The sequence below is a fragment of the Capricornis sumatraensis genome, chromosome 15, assembly GCF_032405125.1.
Source record: "Capricornis sumatraensis isolate serow.1 chromosome 15, serow.2, whole genome shotgun sequence".
Taxonomy (NCBI): domain Eukaryota; kingdom Metazoa; phylum Chordata; class Mammalia; order Artiodactyla; family Bovidae; genus Capricornis; species Capricornis sumatraensis.
The window spans coordinates 70,499,015-70,516,281 of record NC_091083.1 but is presented as its reverse complement, the minus strand read 5'-3'; the positions used below and the strand labels follow the sequence as shown (position 1 = coordinate 70,516,281).

Below are 17,267 nucleotides of genomic sequence, written 5' to 3'. Positions count from 1 at the left end.
GGGATACCTGGTGGTCCAATGACTAAGATCCCTCCCTCCTAGTGCAGGGGGCCTAGGTTCGATCCTTGCTGGGACAGCTAGATTCCACCTACTGCAATTAAGAGTTCACATGCCACAACTAAGACCCAGTGCAGCCAAACAAATGAATATTAAAAAATTAAAATATGCAGAGGAGGCCAACCCATGGCTTTTACAAGCAATGTGGCAAACAGTCTCACATCACATCCAGAAGTCTGGGCCCATATGCAGGCCCCATCTATCTTACTGGTCAGTCATGCCAACCTGAGTTCTACTTGCTGGCACTTATGTTTCTTTGCCTGAGAGGTTTCTACTAGTGCCAGAGCCCACTCTGCCTACACTAGAAGAACTGGAGAACTAATGTCCTCCAGGAGACCCCCTCAACCAGTGACAGATGGGAGATGATGTACAGCATCCTGGCAATTTTGGCCCTTGGGTGGATCCTCTGGAGGGTCTAACACTGGCTCCCAGGGTCCCCCAGTGGGATTAAGGTGGAAACTGGTTTGATCATGAATCTTTTGAACTTTAGAGTTTAAAGCTTGCCTTTCCTTCTCCACTCACTTCCTCTCCTCCACTGGTTACTTCTCGGGATCCTCTTCCCAGTAAACTACTTGTCCCCACATGCTTGTCTCAGAGTTTGCTTCCAGGGAGCCCAGAGGAAGGCAGGTAATAAATGCATCAGCTGTTTACCAGGACCTGGTTACGCCCTATTCTTCCCCCACCCCTGGAAGCTGGATGTGAACCCATTGTGTTCCTAGTCACCATGCAAGGAGGGGTCCCCAGCAAATTTGACACGTGAGGACTTTAGAGAACCCTTGCCCTGGGGCCCAAAGCAAGTGTGTTGGGATCAAGACTGATTCTTTCCACCAAAAGGCCAAGTTCTGAAAAGCAGGCACTGGGGCCGGTCTGCGCTGCTTCTCCTTTCCCTGTGCCGATCGGCTCAGGGCCTACAAACAGGAGATGCTTAGTAAGGATGTCCAGGCAATAATCACCGAATCCCCAGTAGGGCTAAATAAAGCCTTTTACATGGATCAACTAATATTCTCATTATAATAGTCCTGCGTCATGGATACTATTATTAACATCTTTATTTTATAGGATAAAGTGGGGGAAAGGGGAAAGGGACCTGCCCAAGGCCACATGGCCAATGCTGGATGAAGTCAAGCCCTTCACAGTCCATCACTGGGGTGGATGATGGTGGTGAACAAGTGCACAAAAGGGATGTGGTGAAGCCATGGCTTACCCTACCACTGGCTGGGTGACAGTGCCTCGTCCCAACTTGGAATTCATCTCTGTCACACACAGGGTAAATGGGTCTAATCCCTGTGAATTATCTGCTAGCCAGCAGCTCCATCCATCTGCTCAATAACACAATTTAAAAAATATCCAACAAGCTTTCTGATTCCCAGTCCCTGGGGGCCCAACTGCACAACTTGGAAATGACTCTTTGGTAAAGTCTGATCAAAGGTAGTTGTTCAGTAATCAGAAATCATGGCTTTTTCCTCCAGGCTTGAGACTCATAAACAGCAGTTGAATGAGCTTTATATTTGGGTTGGACCCATAACCTAGATGGATCCATTTCCTCCTAATTTACACCAGTTTTGATGGGGGGAAAGCAGCGGGAGGCTGAGTTTTTTGCTCTGGGAGACCCCCTGGTTCCTCTGTCTGTAGCAGGCAGAGAGGGAGGGAAGGAGAGGGGGCATATTGAAAGGAGTCCATGAACTGTCCATGAACTGAGATAGAAAAGTGCCTGAGAGAGCCAGCATCAGCACCAGCTCCAGGGCTGAGCAGGGGGCAAAATCCCATGTTCCCTCATGGAGGTTTCCACAACAGCGGTGCTGAGAAACGAGAATGCAGTCAGGGCTCATCCTTGGAGACCACAGAAGGAGCTGACCATCCAAAGACCCCTTAGGTAGCAGAGGGTGGGTGGTACAGCAGTTCAGCTGATGTAGCAGGTGGTTCTTTCATTGAGCCATTCAATAAATATTTATTGAGGACCTACTAAGTGCCAGCACTCTGCTAGGCACAGATTCAGTGGTGAATAAAAAAGACAGTGCCTGCCCTTAAAGACAGGACAGGTTAGTGGGTGAGGATGGTCTATTCTGGTGGGAAAGTAAAGTCTGGAGTCAGAGAGTGGGTGCACGTGCTGAAAGGGTAGGGGCAGAGGCCAAGTCCCCACAACTGATAACAGAGACGTCTTCATCTTCCCAGAATCTCCAGGAAAGTGCTGCACATCTGGAAATGCAACTTGGCGATCCTGCTGTGGCCTCCAAGCCCTGTCTTTCACCTTGCCCTCAAACTCTCAGGTACCGAACGTTGGTTCCCAAAAACAGGAAGTCCTAGGAGAGACAAGACAGGATGGGATGGTGAAAGCATTCTCTACTCCAAAATGATGCATCTCTGATTTAAAGGGAGGCCCACATCTGGGGAAGCACACGCTCTGTCAGAAACCAGGTCAGCACATAAATCGAGCCTGTGTCTCTGTCCCCAAGGTCTCCATAAAGCACAGCTTTTGCTGGCTACCTTCTCTAAGGTGGCAATTTATCTGTCATTTCCCAAGCTGCTGCTTTCTGGCAGACCTCATAAATGTCCTTCATGTCACCTAACTTCTCTCTCCTTGGCAAATAACACAAAACTGTGAGCTGCTGGGGCTTACTCTCCTACCCCCTCGTAAGTTTCCATCACCTAAGGCACGAGAATTCTGAACTCAGCAAAATCCAATTCTTTCCCTGATTTTTGGGGTGAAAAAACATTGGCAGAGTTGACCTCAAAATTCTAATGCATGTGATTATATATATAGTTGACCTGTTGTTAAATGAGGATTAAGGGCACTGATGTTCCATGGGTGGAAAATCCATGTAGAGCTCTCTGTATCCATGTTTCCTCATATCTGTGATTCAGCATGCCCAGATTCAACCAGCTGTGCAGATGGTGTAATAGCTTAGTATTTACTATGGGAAAAAAAGGGCTTCCCTGATAGCTCAGTTGGTAAAGAATCCACCTGCAATGCAGGAAACCCCAGTTCAATTCCTGGGTCAGGAAGATCCACTGGAGAAGGAATAGGGTACCCACTCCCATTATTCTTGGGCTTCCCTTGTGGCTCAGCTGGTAAAGAATCCGCCAGCAATGCGGGAAACCTGGGTTTGATTCCTGGGTTGGGAAGATCCCCTGGAGAAGGGAAAGGCTACCCACTCCAATACTCTGGCCTAGAGAATTCCATGGACTGTATAGTTCATGGGGTTGCAAAGAGTTGGATACAACTGAATGACTTTCACTTTCACTTTTCATTGAAAAAAAATCTGCATATAAGCGAATCTGGGGACTTTCAAACCCGTCGCTTAAGGGTCAGTTTAACGAATCTTCTAATGACTTCCATTACACCAAATAGCTAAAAGCTCTAATCTTCACAAGAACCCAGTGAGGTTTGGGCTACATCTCATTTTACCGAAGAGAAAACTGAGGCCAGCTAAGTGAACTGTCACTCAGTCCTTGCTTTCAACAACGATCTGTCTCACTCCTTAGAAACTCTCAGTAAGAGTTGGATGTTGACTATCTCTGAGTCCAAATGGGCTCCAGACATTTGTTTTTCAAATGCGACAGGTGATGTCTGTTTCAATGTTTCTGATCACTCCGCTGCCTGCCACTCTCTTCAGTAGCTGTTATTTGCTGGATGTTGACTATGTATCAGGCACAAAGCAGTATGTCCTTAAATGCTCACAAGGCTGCCAACCCAGTCATCCCACCTCACAGATGCTGTTCTAGAAAGATAACCTGAACTGCGGGGCACAGAGGGTGCATAAAATGCCCGGCTAGAATAGTGGAGAGTCTAATGAAGAATAAGACATATTCCTCGATAGTCAAATAGTTATAAATGATGGTTCATGGCATGGTTGGGACAGTACAAGTGGAGAGGAGACTCAGTTGCAACAAAAAGAAAAAAAGAGAAAAAAGAAACACAAGACTGAGAGCTAGCAAGGCAACTATCCAAAACAAACAATTTCAAAAAGTGCTTAGAGAAAACAACAGGCTGGAAGGAAGGAAGTCAGGCTGTGGGTGTGGTGGGGCAATGGGTTTACGAGGGTCAGCACACCAAACATGAGTCCATGACAAACCTCTTACACTTAAGTAGTTAGAAGAAATTCTATTCTATTCCACTTTATTCTATTCTTTTCCATTCCATTTCATTCTGTTCCAATCTATGTTTTGGCCATGCATTGAGGGTTGTGGAATCTTAGTACCCTAACCAGGGATTGAATGTGGGCCCTCAGCAGTGGAAGTGCTGAGTCCTAACCACTGGACCACTAGGGAAATCCCAAGAAACGAGAAATTTCAAAAACGTACAAATGCCTTTCAGAATCTGAACTGTTGGTGTGTTTAGGACTGCTGTATTTTCAAAATGAGCTCATCCTGAGGTTCCCCTTGGTCACCCATGGTCGGGGGGTGGGGTGGAAAAGTTGTGACACAGATTGTGTCAAATCCTTCCTGCCCTAATAAAGGACACTTTATTAGGTGCCATGCCACTCATAAAGGACACGTAGATGTCTTCATGACATCCCAGTTGACCCCAAATTGTTCCAGGCCCGGCCAGGCTTTCCCAGCTGCAGGGTTGGCCTGGGTCCCACCCACTGAGTTATAGCCTGCCAACCAGGAAAGCTCACCAACCCCCTCCCCAAATCCTCAGAGCCCCACTGAACCCACCGACCTTGTGGATCTGGAGAATGGGGTCGTAGAGCTGAATTTTCTTTAGCAGAGGGAGAGGGAAGCCTTCTGCCAACTTATCTGGAGGGTAGAGGCAGAACGTTGAGAGATTGTTTAGTAAATAATTATGGAGAAAATTTTACCAAAAAAAGTTCCTCTCTGGAAACTCCCACCTCATGGACTATAGCCTACCAGGCTCCTCTGTCCATGGGATTTTCCAGGCAATAGTACTGGAGTGGATTGCCATTTCCTTCTCCAAATACATAGTATATTCCCATTTAATTATAACCGAAGATTGGGATTACTATTCTCAAGTTACAGATAAGGAAACTGAAGCACAGAATGGCCAAGTAACTTGTGCTAGGTCACACAGCTAGAAAGTGGAAGACCCGAGGCTTGATGCCAGTCAGGCTGACACAGGGGCCTGAACTCTCAGCCATGGTGCTCTGTGGAGGTAGAGGCAAGGATGGGGCAGCGTCTGCTCATGATAAGAAGCTAGTGGGTACTTGCTCTCGGCCCCCTACCTGTATCCTGCTTTCTGCTGCAGCCAAATGAAGCAGGGCCTCATGGAAAGAGGGTTTAGGTCTTTATGCTATAGTTTTTGACTAAGGAGTTGGCAACTAACTGGGAAATGTAAATTTAGAGGTGGACAGGTAGCTCAAGTGGTAAAGAATCCTGCCAGTGCAGGAGCCACAGGAGACATGTGTTTGATCCTTCAGTTGGGAAGATCCCCTGGAGAAGAAAAGGGCAACCCACTCCAGAATTCTTGCCTGGGAATTCCCATGGGCAGAGGAGCCTGGCGGGCTACAACCCATGAGGTCGCCAAGAGTCGGACACCACTGAGCACCCACGCACCTTGCCTTGTGCTCTGCGTGTTAACTTGGTCCTCAGTCTTTCACTTGTCGCTTCAGGGTGTGTGTGGGCACTTCTGTGAGCCTTTCTTTCTCTCTTAGGAGGAGGTTTCCTGTGCTCCCAAAACTGCCCGTGTCCCCAACCCTCCTTAGAACCGTGGAAGAAGATGAGGCAGACTTCAACACTGCCATCTCACAGGCAGGCCATTGAAACTGAGAGGATAAGTGACTCGCCCAGATCACGCAGCCTGCAGGAGAGCCCTGGCTCCAACTTTCTTTCCCCCGAAGAGCAGTGTCCACTCTTGACTTAGAAAAGTCCATAGAGATTCTTACCATTGACCTTGGGGTAAAAGTTGTTGAGAAGGTAATAATTGAGCAGTGCCTCCAACAGCTCCACCTAGTGGAAAATAAGAGAGGTACACCATAACCACGTGTTCTGTCTTGCCCACCAACAAACCTACAAGGAGCCACCCTTGGGGGTGGGGTGGTTCTGTAAATGCTGACATGGCAAAAGCCTCGGAAAAAAAAAAAAGCAAATTTCAGGTAGATACCAACATCATGCTATTGCTTTATAAAATAAAACTATTTTGAGATGCACATTCAATATGTGTACAAAGCGATAGAAAATTTTGGAAGACTACACAACCACCATGCCTATACAATCTTTCCTCTAGGAAGAACATCAAGGTTTGGCTTAGTCTTAAATTTAGTATTTAATTTTTCTTTATCAGTGAAAATGTTTTCCAAAATCACTTATATAACAAAAAATGATTTTAAAGTTGAAACAAAAATTATGAAACCTAACTTTTAACACTCACTGTGTGCCAGGTATAGGACTCAGAGCATTATATATATACATATATGTTTTTGAACTGTGGTATTGGAGAAGACTCTTGAGAGTCCCTTGGACTGCAAGGAGATCCAACCAGTCCATTCTGAAGGAGATCAGCCCTGGGATTTCTTTGGAAGGAATGATGCTAAAGCTGAAACTCCAGTACTTTGGCCACCTCATGTGAAGAGTTGACTCACTGGAAAAGACTTTGATGCTGGGAGGGATTGGGGGCAGGAGAAGGGGACGACAGAGGATGAAATGGCTGGATGGCATCACTGACTCGATGGACGCGAGTCTGAGTGAACTCCAGGAGCTGGTGATGGACAGGGAGGCTTGGTGTTCTGCGATACATGGGGTCACAGAGTTGGACACGACTGAGCGACTGAACTGAACTGAACTGACTGATAGGACTGGAATGGGTGAATTTAACTCAGACGACCATTATATCTACTACTGCAGGCAGGAACCCCTCAGAAGAAATGGAGTATCCATCATGGTCAACAAAAGAGTCTGAAATGCAGTACTTGGATGCAATCTCAAAAATGACAGAATGATCTCTGTTCGTCTCCAAGGCAAACCATTCAATATCAGTTATCCAAGTCTATACCTCAACCAGTAACGCTGAAGAAACTGAAGTTGAATGGTTTTATGAAGACCTACAAGACCTTTTAGAACTAACACCCAAAAAAGATGTCCTTTCCATTATAGGGGACTGGAATGCAAAAGTAGGAAGTCAAGAAACACCTGGAGTAAAAAAAAAAAGAAAAGAAACACCTGGAGTAACAGGCAAATTTGGCCTTGGAATGCAGAATGAAGCAGGACAAAGACTAATAGAGTTTTGCCAAGAAAATGCACTGGTCATAGCAAACACCCTCTTCCAACAACACAAGAGAAGACTCTACACATGGACATCACCAGATGGTCAAGACCAAAATCAGATTGATTATATTCTTTGCAGCCAAAGATGGAGAAGCTCTATACAGTCAATAAACACAAGACCAGGAGCTGACTGTGGCTCAGATCATGAACTCCTTATTACCAAATTCAGACTTAAATTGAAGAAAGTAGGGAAAACCGCTAGACCATTCAGGTATGACCTAAATCAAATCCCTTATGATTATACAGTGGAAGTGAGAAATAGATTTAAGGGCCTAGATCTGATAGATAGAGTGCCTGATGAACTATGGAATGAGGTTCGTGACATTGTACAGGAGACAGGGATCAAGATCATCTCCATGGAAAAGAAATGCAAAAAAGCAAAATGGTTGTCTGGGGAGGCCTTACCAATAGCTGTGAAAAGAAGAGAGGTGAAAAGCAAAGGAGAAAAGGAAAGATATAAGCATCTGAATGCAGAGTTCCAAAGAATAGCAAGAAGAAATAAGAAAGCCTTCTTCAGCAACCAATGCAAAGAAATGGAGGAAAACAACAGAATGGGAACGACTAGAGATCTCTTCAAGAAAATTAGAGATACCAAGGGAACATTTCATGCAAAGATGGGCTCAATAAAGGACAGAAATGGTAGGGACCTAACAGAAGCAGAAGATATTAAGAAGAGGTGGCAAGAATACACAGAAGAACTGTACAAAAAAGATCTTCATGACCCAGATAATCATGATGATATGATCACTAATCTAGAGCCAGACATCTTGGAATGCAAAGTCAAGTGGGCCTTAGAAAGCATCGCTACGAACAAAGCTAGTGGAGGTGATGGAATTCCAGTTGAGCTGTTTCAAATCCTGAAAGATGGTGCTGTGAAAGTCCTGCACTCAATATGCCAGCAAGTTTGGAAAACTCAGCAGTGACCACAGGACTGGAAAAGGTCAGTTTTCATTCCAATCCCAAAGAAAGGCAATGCCAAAGAATGCTCAAACTACCGCACAATTGTACTCATCTCACATGCTGGTTAAGTAATGCTCAAAATTCTCCAAGCCAGGCTTCAGCAATATGTGAACTGTGAACTCCCTGATGTTCAAGCTGGTTTTAGAAAAGGCAGAGGAACCAGAGATCAAATTGCCAACATCCGCTGGATCATGGAAAAAGCAAGAGAGTTCCAGAAAAACATCTATTTCTGCTTTATTGACTATGCCAAAGCCTTTGACTGTGTGGATCACAATAAACTGTGGAAAATTCTAAAAGAGATGGGAATACCAGACCACCTAACCTGCCTCTTGAGAAATCTGTATGCAGGTCAGGAAGCAACAGTTAGAACTGGACATGGAACAACAGACTGGTTCCAAATAGGAAAAGGAGTACGTCAAGGCTGTATATTGTCACCCTGCTTATTTAACTTATATGCAGAGTACATCATGAGAAATGCTGGACTGGAAGAAACACAAGCTGGAATCAAGATTGCCAGGAGAAATATCAATCAGCTCAGATACGCAGATGACACCACCCTTATGGCAGAAAGTGAAGAGGAGCTAAAAAGCCTCTTGATGAAAGTAAAAGAGGAGAGTGAAAAAGTTGGCTTAAAGCTCAACATTCAGAAAACGAAGATCATGGCATCCGGTCCCATCATTTCATGGGAAATAGATGGGGAAACAGTAGAAACAGTGTCAGACTTTATTTTTGGGGGCTCCAAAATCACTGCAGATGGTGACTGCAGCCATGAAATTAAAAGATGCTTACTCCTTGGAAGAAAAGTTATGACCAACCTAGATAGTATATTCAAAAGCAGAGACATTACTTTGCCGACTAAGGTCCGTCTAGTCAAGGCTATGGTTTTTCCTGTTGTCATGTATGGATGCGAGAGTTGGACTGTGAAGAAGGCTGGGCGCCGAAGAATTGATGCTTTTGAACTGTGGTGTTGGAGAAGACTCTTGAGAGTCCCTTGGACTCCAAGGAGATCCAACCAGTCCATTCTGAAGGAGATCAACCCTGGGATTTCTTTGGAAGGAATGATGCTAAAGCTGAAGTTCCAGTACTTTGGCCACCTCATGCGAAGAGTTGACTCATTGGAAAAGACTCTGATGCTGGGAGGGATTGGGGGCAGGAGGAGAGGGGGACGACAGAGGATGAGATGGCTGGATGGCATCACGGACTCGATGGACATGAGTCTGAGTGAACTCCGGGAGTTGGTGATGGACAGGGAGGCCTGGCTTGCTGCAATTCATGGGGTCGCAAAGAGTCGGACATGACTGAGCAACTAAGTTAGTATTAATGCCCCCATTTCACAGATAAGAAAACTAAGGCCCACGGAATGAAAGTGACTTTCTAGAAATTGAATCCAGATTTATATGAGTCTACAGGTCTTGTTTTTTATAGTCAATGTTGGGAAAACCTGATAGGATGACTTTAAACAAATATTTATTTAGTCTAAAGTATCTGGTTTTGGTTGTGCTAGGTCTTCATTGCTACGCGTGGGCTTTCTCTAGTTGTGGTGAGTGGGGGCTCCTCTCTAGTTGTGTTGCACGGGCTTCTCATTGCAGTGGCTTCTTTTGTTTTAGAGCACGGGCTCCAGGCACATGGGCTTCAGTACTTGCAGCGCCCGGGCTTGGTTGCTTTGTGGCATGTGGAATCTTCCTGGATCAGGGATCGAACCCATGTCCCCTGCATTGGCAGGCGGATTCTTATGCGCTGTTCCACCAGGGGAAGTCCCAGGATGACTTTTTGTGACTCTTTACATATGAATAATTTACTTCACAGCACATTTTTACACGCCACGCACGGACACAGTGTTAATGTGCCATTATTCACTTCATCCTTCATTCTCTGAAAGGAGTCATCCTTCGGGGTCTCTGAGCAGTGTCTCTCCTCACACTTATTTGTTTATGTCCTCTTGTACCTGAGAGAAAGTCTGGTCAGTGGGGGACAGGTAGAGGGAGGTCCGAGAGGACCAGTATCCATAGGATGGTAAAAAGGTAGCCAACTACTGTAGGTTAAAATCTTTCCATCTCCTCCTTGACCTGTGAGGAGGAACATCACCCCACTTTCCCTCTTCAGAAATCTCTCCTTGAGTGTTTCAGCCCACGCAAACCTTCCCATTCTTTTTTCTTCTTTCATATGGGGCCGTTTCACCACGGCTACGTTTTCCTCTGTGGAAATCGTCTCTTGGTTTCATCTGCCCAGCCATCAATTCCTTTTGTTTAAATAACAGAATTCCTATTTTCTTCAGGGGAATGCTCCTTTCCTATCTCAGCCCACGTGGTTTGGGACTGCAAATCTTGGTTCTGGGGAGCTGAAACCCATGCTGGTTGATTGGCTTTGTCCAATTTCCAGCCAAGATGTTTGGCTAAAGATGGGCGCTTGATTAAGAATAATCCAATGAGGACTAGCACACGATCTTTTTTTTTTTGGTAGGTTTTTTTTTTTTTTAATAAAACTACAGGAAATTTGGGAATTTTCCACCAATGGGAAGAACCTGCCTGAGAATGAAGCAAACAGATGAAAGCAGAATGGAGAGACAGAGATTCTTCTCTTTATATATATATATATGTATATACATATATATGTATATATATGTGTATATATATGTGTATGTATGTATATATGTATATGTGTATATATATATACACATACATATGTTCTTTTTTCTTTTTAAAAAATTCATGAAAGATTCTTTAGATTCTATAGTGCACTACAGTTTTCAGAAGTTTCACACACATGATTTCATATAGTCCTATAATAACTTCCCTTGCCTTTTCAAACTGATGAACTAATCTGAACACCTGGATCCAGCTATGCCTGAAACCTCTAACCTTAGCTTTTTTATTTTTGTTTTTTAGTATATGATCCTATTCATTCCTCCTCTTTGCTTAAGACACTTTTAGTTAGCCTTTTTCTTCCCTTGCAATTAAAAGAATTCTGTCTACCAAGTGATTTAATTGTACACTGTCTAATATTGGGAGGTAACTGTTCTTCTGCCCTATGTTTCATGTCCTCATGGACTTCTATGATTTCTAGGGCCGAGAGTAACTCTTCTCCTTCTCTATTACAGCTGCCAAAACACTGCTTAGTAAATACTCTAAATTATTTCTCTAATCATTTCTTAAATAAAAACAAGAATAACTTACACTGAATAGTCCAACTTTAGATTCTTTCAGTTCCACTTGTATCCTATAACAAATCAGAGAAGATTCAGAGATGTGGGCATTATGTTCAAGGGAAACCTAATGTGGGGATCCCCCAGAAGAAGGACACACCAACTGGAGAAGGCGTAGGGCCAAGGGTGTGGTAGAGTGAGAGTGAGAAAGATTATTGAGGAACCAAAAACAATGATACGACCTCACTGGGAAGACTTACAGAGGGGAAGTGTGTAGTGTAAAGGAACTCAAGCTCTGTAATTTCAGGATGTCAATATTGCTGACATCTAAAATTCATAGATAAAGGAAAAACAGTAAATTCTTTAGAAGTTTGGAAGTAATGGTGGGAAGGAAGTTTAAGGAGACAGGACCAGTGCGGGGAAAGAATTGGGCCAGTTGGGCTAAAATTTAAGTTTGCTTCCCCACCCAGTGGTGGGCGCTAAACGTTGAAGGGGGATCCAATTACATCCCACCTCCAGCTGCACTGAATCAGCTGCAGTGTCAGATGGAGTGAGCCCAGTTGAGCGCCCCCACGTAGTCAGCAGGCTGACTTACTTTTCTGGCTCCAAGAATCCAGTGATCTTGCTGGTGTTGAAGGTCAGCATGGCAGACACATTAGTGGCCTGGAAATTCCAGTAAAAAGAAACAGGTCTGAATGAAGGAGGCCGTCATGTACAGAATGCATAACTATGAGAACTGGCTGTCTCCTCTAACAAATACCTCACTGAGTTAAAGCAGGAACTTGCCCGCTGGGCTGTAGGTTACCAGGAAGCTCATCGTAGGTGCTAATAAACGTTTGAACTTGGACTTGAACATTTTTACTTGAAATTGCTCACTATAATGGGCTTCCTAGGTGGCACTAGTGGTACAGAATCCGCCTGCAATGCAGGAAACCCAGGTTCAGTCCTTGGGTTGGGAAGATCCCCTGGAGGAGTGCATGGTAACCCATTCCAGTATCCTTGCCTGGAGAATCCCATGGACAGAGGAGCCTGGAGGGCTACAGTCCACAGGGTCACAAAGAGTTGGACATGACTGAAGTGACTTAAGCATGGCATGGCTGACTACGATAGCAATTAGACTTTGAACAGACTACCAAGAGAAGATGTGCGGTGCTTTGCTGCTTCATCATGTCCGACACTTTGCGACCCCGTGGACTGCAGCCCACCAGGCTCCTCTGTCCATGGGGATTCTCCAGGAAAGAATACTGGAGTAGGTTGCCATGCCCTCCTCCAGGGAATCTTCCTGACCCAGGGATCGAACCCAAGTCTACTGCATTGCAGGCGGATTCTTTACTGTCTGAGCCACCAAGGTACAGAGGCTTATCTCTGGAGATCTCTAAAGGGATCCTTTCTAGCTATCTCAGGGCCAAGATTCAGCTTAAAGAAATAATAACAGTAATAATAATAAATTATGTTTTAATTTAAAATATATTGATGACAATTTCGATAACAATCACAACCATTAAATTGCACATACAACATCTGGGAGCAATTGTTACTGTTTAGCCGCTAAACCTGGACTTCTCCTTATGGACTCACTTAGTGGAACAAACATACATTAAGTAAGTAAAACTGCAAAGAGATACATAAGTATCTTTACATAAGTCCTATAAAGAAAAATAATAGGATGCCATAAGAAAAAAATGACAACGGTCGTAAGACAGATCAGGGATAAGGGCAATCAAGAAAGGCCAATCTTGGGACTTCCCTGGTGGTCCAGTGGTTAAGAACTGCCTGCCAATGCAGGAGACATGGGTTTGATCCCTGGTCTAGGAACTAAGACCCCACGTGCTGTGGGTCAGCTAGGCCTGTGCATCACAATGACTGAAGGCTGTATGCCCTGTAACCTGTGCTCTATGACAAGAAAAGCCAGCACAATGAGAAGCTTGTACACCACAACTAGAGAGTAGCCCCAAGTCGCTGCAACTAGAGAAAGCCTGTGTGTAGCAATAAAGACCCATAGCAACCATAAATAAATAAATAAATAAGCTTAGGAAAAAAAGAAGAGAAAGTCCTATCTGAGGATCCTTGGTGTTGGAGAAGACTCTTGAGAGTCCCTTGGACTGCAAGGAGATCCAACCAGTCCATTCTGAAGGAGATCAGCCCTGGGATTTCTTTGGAAGGAATGATGCTAAAGCTGAAACTCCAGTACTTTGGCCACCTCATGCGAAGAGTTGACTCATTGGAAAAGACTCTGATGCTGGGAGGGATTGGGGGCAGGAGGAGAAGGGGACGACAGAAGATGAGATGGCTGGATGGTATCACGGACTCGATGGGCGTGAGTCTGAGTGAACTCCGGGAGTTGGTGATGGACAGCGAGGCCTGGCGTGCTGCGATTCATGGGGTCGCAAAGAGTCGGACACGACTGAACTACTGAACTGAACTGAACTGAACTGAACTGAACTGAAGTTGAGATTGATCTTAAGGAATTAACCAGGTGGTCAGTGCGAGGAAGAACCAGCAGGAAACGGCAACATTTGCAAAGGCTTTGAACCTTACCACACCGAGCCGGAAGACAGGTTCCTTGACGGAGTTGGGTAGGAGCACAAAGGCCTCGATCTCCATCTGGGCAGCTGTGGACATATTTCCAGGGCTGAAGTTCAGGCATGGGGCAGAGATCACTGCTCCCTGGAGCTCCAAGTTCGTGTTGGGGTACAGTCTGGCTATCTGAGGGTGGAATGAAGAGATTATGTCAAGAGAAGAAAATAGGCAGATTTGCTGGGACAACCTGGAGGGAGCTAGAGCAAGCTGAGACCACCTGTTGGTTTAATTTCCACAAAATGCTCTGTGCCTTGTTTTCTTAAAGGTATCACTGGACATCCTTCCATGTCAGACATATAGAGCCTGCATCGTTTATCTCCTGGCTGAACTGTGTTCTATTTCACTGTGTGTGGGTACTGCAACTAATCTAATCTTATTGGGCATCAAATTGTCTCCAAAGTGTTGCCTTTTAATGACTACTCCCCTGCATGCCCTTGGCTATTATTTTTGGGGATACATTCCCTGCGGAGTCCAAGGGCAAGAATATTTTTTAAAGCTTCTTCCAGGTATTGCCAAACTCCTGCAGAAAGGTTGGACTGAATTTTTTCACTCCACACCTTTCCCTGGGCAATCAGTGAGAACCATTGCTTCTCTAGAACCTGTACGCCCAGCTCCCCTCCCGCCACTCTGATAACTGCATACGCCACTGTTTTTGATGACACACCTAGATTTAGCACTTAAAAAGTTATGGCAATTTTCTGTTTAATTAAAATTTAATTTGGGGTCAAGACTGTTCCGTGTAGGGGGGAAGTTGGTGGAGGAACAGTCCCATGAGCCTTTTAGCTATGCAAATATAAAATCTACATTCTGTTGTAAAAGGGAGATGTTTAGAAGGTTGAGGAGGTAAATCACTTTACCTCAGAAGGATAGCTGAGCTGCTTCTGTGTCAGGTTGATTATGATGTGAGCAGGAAAGGGGAGGGGGGGTTTCCTCCTCTTTCTGGGGAGAAAGGGCTGTTGGATCCAGGACGTGGCCAAGGTCCCTCCAAAGCTAGTGCCAACAATATGGTGGCAGGTTGGGCTGCTGTGGGGTTCTAGGGAGAGAAAGGGCCTGCTGTGGGGGTGCCTTATGGAAGGAGGTGACCCAGGTACTACAGTATTTGAAGTTTAACAATTTCCCCACCATTATAATTCCTCTCAGCCATCATCAAGCCTTCGGAAAGGAACTTTAAACACTACTGCCTATCTGAGCTGCGTCTTGACGGGACTCGGAAGGTGGAGGAGAAGACAGGTAGATTTCTATGAGATTAAATAAGATGTTGCACAGAAAGCGCTTAGTCCAGCAAGGACAGAGCTACAGGGTTATTCACTGTGTCACTCATGTAGCAAAGAAAAAATGTACATGTCCTTCCATGGGAGACGGGATACTCAAACTATGGTCAATCCATAATACAATGGCAGACTGGATTCCCAGGAAAATAAGAGTGAGGAACCTTTTTATTTACCTATACAGAATCATCTCCTGGTACAGTAGGGGGAAAAGTAACGTGAAAACTGGTGTGTAAAATATACCTCAATTTGCATTAAAAAAACAGAGGAAAGACAAATAACATTTATTCGTATATACACAGAATCTCCCCAGAAGGGTGTGTGCAATTTGATAATATTGACAGACTTGGAGTGTGAACTGGATGTTTAGGGGACAGGAGTGGATGGGAATTTTCACTCTATAATCTTTTAGGTCTTTTGAATCTTGAACCATGAAAAATTATCCATTCAAAAGATAATTTTTGTAATGCACCAAGAACAGGGCCTGACCCCTACTGCACCCTCTGTAATTGCTTGGTGTCCTTAATTGGGGTACATTTTGTGGGGCTTGTCAGTATTCCTTGGAATTGTCAGAGAGCATCAGTAAGAGACTGGGTGGCCTGTGGTCCCAGGAGACACAGGGTTTGGGCCTCTGTCACTTTGACTTTGAAGGGAAACCTGTAGCACCCCAGCCTTCATTGGGGACCCCGCTGTGAGCCTTCTGGCTCTTGATCAAGCTGAGAGGAGGGTGGAGGTTTTAAAGAATACCCCTGAAGGCTTTGGGGGCTCAACCTGCACCCTGAGGGCTAAGGGAAGCCTTACCCTGGGAACGAAGGCGCGGAAGGACTTGGTGTTCAGTCGAATGTTAGAATCAGGCGGAATCTGCAATGAAGGGACACAAAAAAGTTTTAAGTGCTCTGGCCAGAGCTGAAGGTCTGCAGATAGATGGGGAAGTGGGAGGGTATTTAAAAACTTAGCTTCTTGACTGTTTGTGGTTACCATGGCAACAACGAGATGCTTGTTCTGCATTCACTGTGAGCACATGAATCCCTGGGGTCCTGGCTGCTCTCCTTGGGGTGTAGGTGACATGCAGGACTCAATCAGAGGATACACAAGAATGAGATTTGCAGTCTCACAGACCTAGGTTTGACTCTAGGCTTTGTTACTATGTAATCCCAGCTGAGTCCCTTTCCCTCTTTGAGCCTCAACTTCCTCACCTATAAAATGGAGATAATTATATGTGTGCATGTATGTGTGTGTTAAGTTGTTTCATTTGTGTCCAACTTTTTGCGACCCCATGGACTGTAGCCCACCAGGCTCCTCTGTCCATGGGATTCTCCAGGCAAGAATACTGGAGTGGGTTGCTGGGCCCTCCTCCAGGGGATCTTCCTGACCCGGGGATTGAACCCGTGTCTCTTATGTCTCCTGCATTGGCAGCTGGGTTCTTTACCACTAGTGCCACCTGGAGGGCCCAGAGATCATTATAGTTCCCACTTACTGGGTTATTGTGAGGGCTAAATGAAATGGTGAGTATAAGGCATCTAGTCCAAGGCCTAGCACTTAGTGGGCGTTCAATAAAACACAGCTATGATCCTTTCCACTGAAGGAAAGTTCTGTACCACAGGTGGGAAGGGTGACTCAAATATGACAACAGAAGTAAATGGCCCTGGCGTGGATGAGAAATAAAGGACAAATATCACTCCATGCATCACTTCTGGTCTCCAATTTATTACCAGGATTGGCTGGACCATCCAATTTGGATTGCATTGTGTTTCCTCCACCATCCTGACTTGGTACACAAGGCTTCAGCTTTTACAAAGAGCTACAAGAAACAGCTACCTAAAACCCAGAAATATGAAAGAAACTGAAAGAAATTTTCATGATGTGATCCACTATAAAATGTAGTAACCTTTATACAAAGCCACATTGGAGACAGTTATTTTAGAGGTAAATGCTAGGGCGACATTTTCTCTCCTTTTCACTGTGAATCCCTACATCCTGTACTCTTTCCATTTTGACTACGGGAAGCACCCACACAGATCTGTAATTTAAAAAAAAAA

The 17,267-nt window shown here is 44.9% G+C and overlaps 1 protein-coding gene across 1 annotated transcript in view; it reads right to left on the bottom strand.

Annotated features, from left to right (window-relative positions):
* Positions 1-1,090: 1,090 nt before the first annotated feature.
* The window catches only part of LBP (lipopolysaccharide binding protein), a 37,345-nt gene continuing 21,168 nt past the window's right edge, over positions 1,091-17,267 (bottom strand). The window contains exons 9-15 of the mRNA XM_068987291.1: positions 16,030-16,089; positions 13,919-14,086; positions 11,976-12,043; positions 11,412-11,454; positions 5,901-5,964; positions 4,721-4,797; positions 1,091-2,357 (exon numbers count right to left, since the gene is read on the bottom strand). Of these exons, the coding sequence (XP_068843392.1) occupies positions 2,313-2,357; positions 4,721-4,797; positions 5,901-5,964; positions 11,412-11,454; positions 11,976-12,043; positions 13,919-14,086; positions 16,030-16,089 (525 nt within the window). The 3' untranslated portion in view covers positions 1,091-2,312. The remainder of the gene's footprint in view (positions 2,358-4,720; positions 4,798-5,900; positions 5,965-11,411; positions 11,455-11,975; positions 12,044-13,918; positions 14,087-16,029; positions 16,090-17,267) is intronic.